The sequence below is a fragment of the Mastacembelus armatus genome, chromosome 20, assembly GCF_900324485.2.
Source record: "Mastacembelus armatus chromosome 20, fMasArm1.2, whole genome shotgun sequence".
Lineage (NCBI taxonomy): Eukaryota > Metazoa > Chordata > Actinopteri > Synbranchiformes > Mastacembelidae > Mastacembelus > Mastacembelus armatus.
The window spans coordinates 7,956,845-7,968,587 of NC_046652.1; the positions used below are offsets into that span (position 1 = coordinate 7,956,845).

Here is an 11,743-nt window from a genome sequence, read left to right on the forward strand (position 1 = left end):
TTTGTAAACAATTTAAATATTAATTAAAATCAGCTGCCAGTTGGAAGGATCCTGATAATGCTGAAAAGAGCTGCCCATTACTTGATCTGTTAATCAACAGAAATGCTTTAATGGTTGGCTAATTGAAAAACAGAATATGTTCACTGGTTTTTGCTTCTGAAATCTGAGGATAAACTCACGTTTTTGTTGGGCTGAATTGTGAACTGCCATCGTGAAGATGCATATGTGCCAACTGGGCTTCATCAATCGTAAAGGAACATAAGATTTTTCATATTGATAACTGACAGATTAATTAACTGCCAGATCTTTATGATCTGTGTAACTCTCAATGACAGCTCAGTGGAAATTACACAGGAACCTTGTCTTTTCTGTGTTTCTCTCACACGACACATTCTGCCGCTCTCACTGTTGGAGTTTATCTCATTTGCCCTGGGCGTCTTTATCAGCGTGCCTCCTTTTCCCACAACTCTCTCTTCTCTCAGACCACATTCTTGACATCCTCTCTGTTCTCTTTCTGTCTTTAATTATCACTGTTAATCTTTCTTTTTCTTCTATCTTTTGTCTGCCCGTGCCTTACTGGTAGTTCTCCTATCTAGAGAAGCTGCTGTTGGTCCACGGGGCGTGGAGCTACAACCGTGTCACAAAGTGCATCCTCTACTGTTTCTATAAGAATGTGGTCCTCTATATTATCGAGGTAAGAGCTTTCGTCTCTCTGTGTTATGTATGTACACACATGCTTACACAAACCTAGTTACATTAACAGAGACGTTTTGCAGCTGTTTGTCGACATGGGTGACAGTGATAGACGAGGCGGCCTTGTGGTGTCTGCTTTCTGTCTCCTTTACACACACACACACACACACACACGCACAGAAAAAAAAAACATGTTTAGATCAGCAGTGATGAGGCCTTGGCTCCAAGGGTTGACGGCTTAGTGTATGTGCGTGTTAAAGGGGCACACTGCAGCCCTGGCCTGCTTGTTACAGAGGGGTATGTGTCAGCTGTGCTCCATCCCCCCACCCACCCCCTGCACCCTCTGTCTGACATTAAGGATGCCAGCAGGTGCAGGTCCTCATGGGAGACACAGGCTGCCTGTAGCCTACTGTCCCGCTAAAACCACTGCTGTGTGCCTGTGTGTCTGTGTACATATATATATATATATATATATATATATGTGTGTGTGTGTGTTTATATGTGTGTCTCTGTGATTATCTCACATGATTGGCTTGCAGCAGAGCAGTCTAGGCCAAAGGTTAGGGACTGTCTCTGTCCACTTAGTGGAGACAGAATAAGGAGGAAGGGTGTGAGTGTGATTTTGTGTATCTGACCTCACCCCTGGGCTGTATGCTCCACTGGATGTCCCAGAAATACCCCACTCCAAACTCCCACCAAAGCCCCAAACATTTTCTCGATCTGCCTTCAGACCAGCCTGCGTCTCCATGAGTGTGTGTGCGTATATAAAGGTGTTAATGAAGGTTTCCCCTGGGCCAGAGTCACATAGACATTTTATTTTGGTGCATTAACTCCTATAAAGCAAAAGTGGTTTCAGAGCTAACCACAACCTGTGTGAGGAATGCATTAAAGTCCCCTGCCAAGTTGCTTAATGGAGCTAAAAGAAGTGCAACTACCACACTACTACATTACTATATTTTATATTGAAAAGTAAATTTGCATTTACCAAATAAATTTTGATAAACAGACAGGACGGCAATTCATATGAACTCCTCCTTTGTGACGCAGACTCGATATCTGATTCTTTTATTCAGTGTTTCCTGAAGAGGATCAATTGGATCTCCCGTGAGCCTTTTATGTTGTTTGATCATCGCTGTTGAAAGACAGTGTTAAAGCCTTTGCTCTGTTTGCGCTATAATCACAGTGGTTCATTGTATTAAAAGCACTTCAGCAATGTATCTGCACACCAGACAGTCTTAAAATCCTGTCAGCAGTGTCGGACATCTGTTCACATTTGTTCATTCAGAATTCAAACATCTCACAGATCTCTTCTTTAGCACTTTCCTCACTAAACCCCTTTGGCCACCTTGCCTCCATCAGGGTGGTGTTTGACGTTGCCCCCTGATTATTTCAGTGACTTTTAAATCACAGTAGATGCAAAGTATACAAAATTAGATTGTCATTGTAAAATTGATTTTATAAACTTTACAGTTATTACAAACTAGTGAATGCACGGTTGATATTTTATTGTGATGTTTGGTGACTAAAGCATGGTTTCAGTACTTCTTTTTTCAGCTTGTATTGAAGCTCACATGAGTTTGCACATTGCTATGGATATATTTTAAAAGTCAGAAATTGCTGTGGCTGACAACATGTAGGATTTTTGTTTTCCTGGTACATTATAAAATGATACATACACAGCCTCCAGGTTCTACTGGTTAATTTTACTATGTGTAATATGAACATAGGCATATATTTGCCCATCTCATACTGTTGTTTCCACTGCCAGCACCTCCCTAAGGCAGATTTACCCTCCACTATTGTTCCTCTTATCCCCTCTCATCCCTCTCTTTGTGTCCCAGCTCTGGTTTGCCTTTGTGAATGGGTTCTCTGGCCAGATCCTTTTTGAGCGCTGGTGTATAGGACTTTACAATGTGGTGAGTATCCACCCTCACTATGTCTCAGACTATCGCACTCTTTTCCATTTCTTCACTCTCCATCAGTCTCAACTCCACCCTGTTTTTACTTTGTAAATGCTAAGTGCCCCATCTTGCTTCCTACCTATCTCTCAACTAATCTCACTCTACTTTGTCTTCTTATCACGGCACTATCTGCATGCCAGAGATGTCTCTATGCATACATGTGTGTGAGAGTGTGTTTCTGTCTGTTCTGGTGTCTGCTGTGTGCACTTCTGTGTCTGGTTGCAGATGCCTTCAGGCTCCCCATATATAAAACATTGTGGAATTCCTCTAAAGCCTCTGGAGTCTGATATGAACTATGTTTGTCCAGCAAGTCAAGGTGTATGTGTATATGTACTGTATGCTGCTCTGTCATTATGTGTTTTAATGGATCTATGTGTATCTTGTGTGTGATCCAGATATTTACTGCACTGCCTCCATTCACTCTGGGGATATTTGACCGGCCATGTAGCCAGCAGAACATGCTCAGATTCCCACAGCTTTACCGAATTACCCAGAATGCCGAGGGCTTCAACACCAAGGTACGAGCACGCACACTTACAGTCTGCATGCAAACATACGTACAAGCCATGTGCTAAAGCCAATTCTGTCATTCTGGCACTCTGCATTCAACTCGTCATGCCTCGTGGTTCGCCTGTGGCTTGACGAGTGATGCCTGCGCCCGCTGTTTGTTTGGGAACCAGCGAGTAAACAAGAGTGGCATGGAGACTGGGATGTTTCCATGACAACCTAAATGAGATTCATAGGGCCAGAATAAGGAAGTCTTTCATTTTAGAGGGTACATCAGCACCAAGCCTACTGTGTGTTTATGTGTGTGTTTGTAATGTGTGTGTGCAGTTCTGCAGGACACTTTTGATGGCAAGCACACAGTGGAAGTTGTGTGATACTGTAAAAGATTGCTGTTTTTTTGTATGTTTTCATGTGCGTGGGAGTGTGGCGGCATATAAATGCTTTGGTGTTAGTTTGCTCTAACTTGTTCTCTGCTCTTTTCTTCCCTCTCTTTCTGTCTTGCAGGTGTTTTGGGGACACTGTATCAACGCACTGATTCATTCAATTATTCTCTTTTGGTTTCCGCTGAAAATATTAGAGCATGGTATGATAAGCCTGAGTAACTCATCTTCATTCAACAAATTCTGGGTGTTAACACTTTTGTCATGAGGCACCTGTGTGTTGTCCACAGACTCTCCCTTCAGTAATGGACAGGGAAATGACTACCTGTTTGTTGGAAATATGGTCTACACAGTAAGCATCTCGCTTGTCTCATTGGTTGTCTTTGTTTAGATTCAGTTTTGATTTGTGTGTCTTTTGGCATGCAGATGTGTTCTTTTGCACAGGAACTTGTATACACACCAGAACCTCGCAGCTTCCACAGTGCTGTTACAAGTCTCCAGTCAATCTAGTCTTCTCTAGCCAGTCTGTCTCCTCCCCCCTCATCTTTCACTTCTCTCCATTTATGTCTCACACTCTCACTATCATTCCACTCCCTACAGTCTCATGTGAATGTCAGCGGTGTTTATTTGTTGTGTTAATGTGTATATAGTCTACAGGAGGCTGTTGGGGCCCTGAGTATTTTACCAGACATGGTTGAGTTTACTATAAAACATTAATGTTTATTATCACCACAGTCGCCAGTGAATTAATCATGTTTCTTCCTTTTCTCTCCCCTGTGTATGCATAGTATGTGGTAGTTACAGTATGTTTGAAAGCTGGAATGGAGACCACCGCTTGGACCAGGGTAGGAAAATTAACACACTCTAATATGCCACACCACATGCACTTTATTTTCCTCAGCCGTTACAACATAAAGAGCAAGGAGTCAACGGTGTGAGAATTTCATATAACCTCATCTAAATGTCTCAGTCAGGAAAGCTTTGGAAAAGGATGTGGTTGTTTCTTAAAGTTTCTAAAACTGCATTTGCTTGCACCTCTTCCCCCAGCTAGTTTACATGTAGCTGCGGTTTCCTCTGCTATTGCAATATTCCAGACTAATCCACTTTGAAACATCTTGATAAATGAATACTGTCCAACTACTCATGTCAAGCAAAAAGTATTTATTGTGAAGCAGCTGCAAAATAATAACATTTTAATAAATGTTCAGATTTAAATAAACACGTTAATAAAGTGAAATTATCACTAGCTTGATGGATGTTAAATACAGAAATGTATGAGCCAAACAGATTTAATTTAGCTGTTAAGTGTGTCCCTATCAAAAATGACAAAAATGACAAAAAACATATTTTACATTTATTCATATATTTTTACATGGTTACTTTCAGGTCTTTTTGTCGATTTTTTTATCTACAATAATCAGCGGCACCACAATGCCCTGTAGCTGTTTGCTCTCAAAATATACCAGACATCAGGTATATGCCACATGCCGACACAGACTTTACCTGTTCTCTGGTCAATGTCTCAGTGAAGAACAAATAAAACCAAAAACGTGACTGAATGTTTGGTTCCAACCTTTGGTACTGGAACAACATAGGATGCAGAGTTTAAGACTACAGAGGCTCAGGCCGTGAAGTCATGTGACTCATTCCCACTGTTGGAGAGAGGTGTATGGACAGAAGGGCGATTGCTGACACCTTTGTCCGTTCAGCTGTCCACACAACGGCCTAGCAGTAATGAAGCAGGGTCCCTCTGGAATTCACACAGTGTCCCCTTGCAGCAGTTCACAGAAAGCGTGAAGAAGACGGAACGTAGGGAGGGAAAGGTTTTCTATATTCAGATGGGTTGTATGTAAACTATTTGACCTCCTGCTGTCTTTTCTGTGTCTTAATTTGATCCTGTCTCACACTCTCTCTTTGGCTTTTCTTCTTCTCTCTCTCCCTCCGTGTCTCTGTTGTAGTTTTCCCACCTGGCAGTATGGGGAAGCATGGTGCTCTGGATGGTCTTCTTTGCTGTCTACTCAGCCATCTGGCCCACCATTCCCATCGCCCCTGACATGCTGGGCCAGGCAAGTTGCTCTCTGTAAACATGTGTCACTCATGCAGTAACGTGGGGTGATGGGGGTTAAAATAGCCCTTCCCTCTACATCTCTTTTCTGAGATGCCCATCACCTGCCCCACCCTTCTTCTTGGTTGCCAATAAATGGTGCCTATGAGATTCACCTCTTGGGTGTTCCACGTCAGCACTGCTGGAGCCCCGGGGGAGATTTATGCCCCGACAGCCCCTCTCACCAGGCTTCCCGCACCTGCTGCGTGTCACCCGAGCCCCAATCTTTTACTGCCCTCTATGGAGGTGTTGACTCAAGAGGGTGGGCTGCTGATGGTTGTGATGAGGGTGTTGTGGGGGTGAGGGGTGAGACTATGTAGGATCCTTGATTGAGAGACCCATTTTGGAGTTTGGGGATAAAGGTGGGGGTGAGGCTAGGTGCCCCACTGTGTGGATAGGGGAAGGGAATAAGGCCGTCTCAACTCCCCTCAGCCCATTAATTCAATTTGTGTCAGAAATCAGGAATGCGGTCAAATATCTCTGCAGCTGCTCAGTCCAACTGGGGAATGGTCAGAGACACTCAACCACCACCCCCTAAACGTCCATTTCCCCCACCCCCTAACTACCCTATTACTTCTCTTATTTCTGCTGTTATGCTATCTATATTTCCATCTGTCCATGGGGGACACAGAATGGAAGAGAGCTGTATAATCTTGCTGAGAGTAACTATGTGCAAGTTTGTGCATGTCAGAATGAATGTCCAGCTATGTTTGATTTGTGTTAACTGTGAAGTGGTGGATAAAAACAGTCTATCTCTATGGATACAACAAAGCAGAGGAAATCACTTCGCCTGTCTCCATCCTCACATTGCTTGAAGATCATGTTATATACCATGCATCTACTGGTGTAAAGATGAACTGTGTCTTTGTGTATAGGTGTCAGAGATCAGAGTATTTGTGACTCAAGTTGGATTGTCTGTACCCTGGTTGTGATTCCAGCTGTTGCAGAGGATATTTGAACTTTCCCTGTTGACTCTCTCTCTGTGAGGACCAAGTTGTTTCTATATCTCACAGTAACAGAAACACGTGATATGGGGAAGAAAATAGTAGCATGAAAGACGGCAAAATACTGTACAAACTGTACTGTCTGTGAGCGTTGACTTAAAAGTTCATGCCTATAAAGATTGACTTAGGCTTGTGAAACACCCCAGAGCTCTTGCAGATAACCAAAGGGGAGATATTGGTTAATAAAGAGAAAAGTGAGGGAGTTATGGTAACAGGCGTGGACGAGCAACAGAAGATACAGTCACTAACAATGAAAGAAAGTTGTGAAAGAGTGAGATTGGAGGAAACCACGGGGCCAAGAGATGCATGATTAATCCTTGGAGACAGACTGAAGACGAGGGTCAAAGGTCAATGAGGCTGGTCGCAGCTGGACTGCAGAGACAAGTAGGGGGGATCAGTGGTTACTCCCTAGCATTTTTACCTTAATCATCATAGAAACATTATGTTTCAGCTGTGGAAATACTGTGTTAAATCTAGTAAGTGGTGTGAGAAAGCAGTGAAATATGTTTGGGTAACATTACGAGTGTTCAACTGTGGCCAACTCTGATTCTCTGTGCTCTCCGTGGCTTTCACTGTGCTTTGTCTCACATTTCTCTAAGTCTTTGCCACATGTGTTTCTCCGCTGGTTGCAGAGAAAAATGACTTAATACTCAATTTGCATTAATATATGAACGAAATAAATGGAGTCTGTGTCATTACAGGCTGGCAGGGTCATGCAGTGCTGGCACTTCTGGCTGGGTCTGGTCCTCGTGCCTACTGCATGTTTACTCAAAGACTTTGCTTGGACTGCGTAAGTAGAACACATTTAATATAAATACATGAGAAATCCATATAGAGGCTATTTAACTTAAGCAAAACATTTACATAATCTATTGTGAGTCTCTGTCAACACTTACTGTACACAGACTTTGATAAGCATCACGTGTGCCCAAAATAAAACACTCAAACTTTCCTTCAAGGTCCAATGAGCCTTTTTTTTTTTCCTGATTTACAGCACACGTCGGACTGTGAGGAAGTCTCTGCTAGAGGAGGTGCAGGAGCTGGAGGCACGGGCCGTTGACCCTGGGGCAGCTGTTCTTAGGGATGCCAGTGGCCGCAGGTACATAAAAAAACTCCGCAAGGCACCATAGGTTCTCAGTTGCATTCATCCAGTTCATTTGTTTTTTTCATGTTGTTTTATGTTTGTTTTTTTTTTTTTTAATATATTGACATTTCCATTTTTACTCCCTTATTATTTGAATTATCACTCTGTGTCCATGTGCAGATTCAGTATAAAAACTGTAATGTTTCTGTACATGTAAAAAACAACCCCCTGGTGGCATTGTCCATAGGGTTGGAGTCAAGACTGAGGACCCATAGAGCCAGAGCTGTCACATACTCAGAGAGGTAGTTTTTGGGTTTGCAGTGTCCCGCTGTGTGACCTATGAACTTAGCTGGTACCCAGTGCAAGCTCTTGTGGAGTGACCCATGCATGGTTTTCACATCTCGTTCTAAATGACACCTTCTTCTTTCTCTTCAGTATAATTTTTACATTTTATTTCTCTTCTCATGTCCATTTTCCATTCCGCCAACTCTGGATTTCTTCACAGCTGGATCGATTTGAACTGCTGTACAGACCTGGTGTGTCTTCACAATTTGTCTGTAGTCATCTCGTCGTGATTTAGTCTCGTGTATGGTGCCAGTAGAGTTGGGTTAGAACTGGATGAATTGGTTTTTGAGAAATGTGTGTGACATTATGTACTTAAGACTGTAGAGGTTTGACCATTTGCTCTAAGTGGTGGAATGTAAATTAGCATATTTATTCATGTGCCGTATCTGTGTTGAGGTACCTGTACAGTATTTGAGTATTTCCATGCTTTGTTGCTCTACACTTGAACTCAGAGAGTAATATTGTACTTTTTAATATATTAGAGTTATTTGACAGTTTTAGATACTTTGCAGGTTCAGATTTCAGATACGAAGCATGAGCCACAGCTGCAACATGATGTCTTTATTATAAATAAAAACTACTCAGGAGTATATGAGGTTGTTAAAGTCAGCCCCATTTTGTCCAGCTACAACAAGAATAACAAGAATAGATTTGTAGGAACTGACATACTTTAGTCTGGCGGGCTCCATCCTGCAAAATGAAACCTTCTTTTGACAGTTGCCATGTTTATTGATTATTATTATTGATTAAGTATTTTTTTAATGTTGGACTTAACCTGCAACAGAGTCTGTTTGAGCTCTGTCACAATAACACTTAAAGGATCTAAGTCATTTTTCCACACCTGTCTGATAGTAAATTAAAGCATTGACTAATACTGTGATTTTATGACTTACTGGGTAAAGACGTCAGATGCACCGTCTTGTGCACCGAGTCAGGCTATGTTCTCAGGGCAGTCTGGGTTTTTCAAAGGAACTGGAGAAGTCTGAGGGTATGTTTGCAGGTTGAGGCGAGATGAGTGGGTAACCACACTGCTCCTCCTGACCCCTACTCAGGGCCCCATCCTTGACTGACCCTGCTTTCAAAACCTGGGTCCTTGAATCCTCTCCATTTTGAAAAAGAGAAGGAAAGTGAGGGTGGGCAAAGAGGCAAAATGGAAAAGAGCACATCTGTGTTTGTAGTTCCTGGGGAGGTCCTGGAGTGGACTTGGGAAAGGCGTGGAAAGGTAGAGTACAGGACCGTCTCAAGGGAAGAGTTCAAACTGAGCACATCCTTGGGCCTTTTTGAACCAGAACTGAGCCAGAATGAACCGTCACAGGGTTGAGTTGTGCAGATGCATGAGCTTTTTATTTATTTTTCCAGCCACCATTAAGTCCTTTATCATTCACTCACTACTGTCATCTATCTACCAGGCATCATTTCTTTGGCCTGAGGTTTCCCGAGCAAATTTCAGAGCCCTCATTTCTTCCTTTTTTCACAAACACTCTACTCAAGGTTCCCAACAGTATTAGGTGTTTCCTAACTGCTTGTTTCAAATGTTAACCTTGGGAACGCTGCTTTTGCTCCAATCATTGTGATCATTATTTGCATTATCTCCTGCCCAGATTCCAGGGAAATCCCCCTTGAGTGAATTTAATGCTCCTTTGACAAATAAATGTAGAACATGTATTTTTTTAAAAATAAAACAGACAAAAGACAGTATTTCACATGGTAATCAGTGATATATGTGTCCTTACATTTACATCCTGCGCCTCTATCTAGTGAGATTAATTCCCATAATGATGATGTTAAGACATAAGTGAGGTGCATAAACCTAAAATGTGTGTTTGAATGCAAGTGTGTATTTGTGTGTAAAAACTGGAAAGTACTTAGTTATTTTTGGTCACGGGAGGAGAGGAGCCGTGACGGCGTGTGGTCTCAGAACAGAGGACGTAGTCTTCTTCTTGGAGAGGGGGGAGTGAAGGGGAGAGAAGAGGGTGAGGAACAGTTTACTGTGAATGTCCTGTTACAGTGCAGGCAGTTTATTACTTACTGTTGAGATAAAATGAATGCCTAAAGCAGTCTGTTTCAAATCCACCTCCTTCCAAATCTCTGGTTTAACTTCTACTTAGAGTATTGTTGACTTATTGATCGTGTGATTCCCCCCATATGTTGATCCCTTAACTAGAAATTGTTGTTTGGCTCGAGGACACTTGAAAGTTGAATTACTGTGTCCTTAACCTCTCTGCTGCCTTAGTTGCCGGTATTAAATATTTTCAAGTTTCAAATAGCTAAGAGTATGCACACTGTTTTATAGCTGTTGTGAAATAATGTGAGCATTGTCTCTTTTCCCCCTCTTTTCTTCCATATACCTACACAACACACCCTCACACAGACAGCTCACATCAAACCAATTTGACTGAAATGTATACTCATTGTAGCATCAGTACCAGGGCTACCCATGTTCCTCAAGGGCCACTGCCCTGCTCTTTTTTCTAACTTATCATTTCCCTATCCACTGCTGATTACCTGGATCAGGTGTGTTCAGTCAGTTAGAAGATGGAAGATACCGATTCACTTTGTCTTCCCCTGCTTCTACTCTCATCTGAGATGGTATCTTCCTGGTTGACTGAACACACCTGATCCAGGTAATCAGTAGTGAGTAGGGAAGGGATAGTTAGAAAAAGAGCAGGACATTGGCCCTTGTCTATACCCATGTGCATATGATTATATATATTTTTTGTCTATTACCTTATCCTTGTCCTGTCATACTGCACTAGTGTACTGTGTGTTTTTTGTTATTACAAAAAATAGTGTATTGCAGATTATAGTTAGCTATAAATAAGTGCCATGACATGACCACGACTGTGGTCTGACTCTTCTGCATTTCTTCTGTCTGCAGTCTAAACGAACGAGCCCATCTGCTGACAAGAGTCTTTAGAAAAACCCCTTCAAGTGTAGGACGCTCAAACTCGGTGCAGCAGACTGTGTCACGTGAGTGTCACTTCCACACATCCACACTGTAATGTTATCAGAGTCCTGCTCCAACATTGGCAGGTTTGTTATTATAGGTTGATTTAGTAAGCAGCGAGTTGAAGACCAATAGTTTTTCTGTGTTTATTTCTTCATTGTTACACTAGATAAAAAGTTTTAAACCCATGTCAAGCTCCACTATCTATGTATGTATAACTTTAAAGCAGAAGAATTGAGGGAAACCAAATGTTTGGCTTTATAGATTTTGGCCATTCCACACTAACCAGTGGTGATTAATATAAAAATGAAATGTTTAATTCTTCCTGTTCTGTTCCTCTACAGATGGGTATGCCTTCTCTCAGGAGGAGCACGGTGTGGTGTCCCAGTCCCAGGTAGTACGCTCCTACGACACCACCCGCCAACGCCCCAGCCTCTAGCCCGACCCCTGACCAAGACTCCAGCTCACTGAAGAAATGGTTGTTACAGCGTCAGTGGAGACAGACTTATGTTCATCATGGCCAGTTTTTGTTTTTCTTGTTTTTGTCCTGACTGCTCTGGAGATTTTCATGCAGCCTGTTAAACATTGTCAGCTGACGTAGAAGCAGCAAGCTTGTCATTACGGCTTCTTCCTCCTCCAGTTCTGTTGGATTTCCACTCTTTATTCAACAGTTTTATTTTTTTAATTGAAGTGGACATTAATGTGCATGTTCTATTTT

The 11,743-nt window shown here is 42.2% G+C and overlaps 1 protein-coding gene across 6 annotated transcripts in view; it reads left to right on the forward strand.

Moving 5' to 3' along the window:
* atp8a2 (ATPase phospholipid transporting 8A2) overlaps positions 1-11,742 on the forward strand; it is a 50,063-nt gene extending 38,321 nt beyond the window's left edge. For 5 of the 6 annotated variants that reach the window (XM_026291948.1, XM_026291950.1, XM_026291949.1 and 2 more), the window contains 11 exons: positions 584-694; positions 2,535-2,609; positions 3,050-3,172; positions 3,666-3,744; positions 3,832-3,893; positions 4,330-4,386; positions 5,500-5,607; positions 7,351-7,439; positions 7,644-7,748; positions 10,957-11,048; positions 11,370-11,742. In XM_026291948.1, the coding sequence (XP_026147733.1) occupies positions 584-694; positions 2,535-2,609; positions 3,050-3,172; positions 3,666-3,744; positions 3,832-3,893; positions 4,330-4,386; positions 5,500-5,607; positions 7,351-7,439; positions 7,644-7,748; positions 10,957-11,048; positions 11,370-11,464 (996 nt within the window). In that variant the 3' untranslated portion in view covers positions 11,465-11,742. The remainder of the gene's footprint in view (positions 1-583; positions 695-2,534; positions 2,610-3,049; positions 3,173-3,665; positions 3,745-3,831; positions 3,894-4,329; positions 4,387-5,499; positions 5,608-7,350; positions 7,440-7,643; positions 7,749-10,956; positions 11,049-11,369) is intronic. The other variant, XM_026291954.1, reaches the window with a different exon arrangement.
* Position 11,743: the final 1 nt, after the last annotated feature.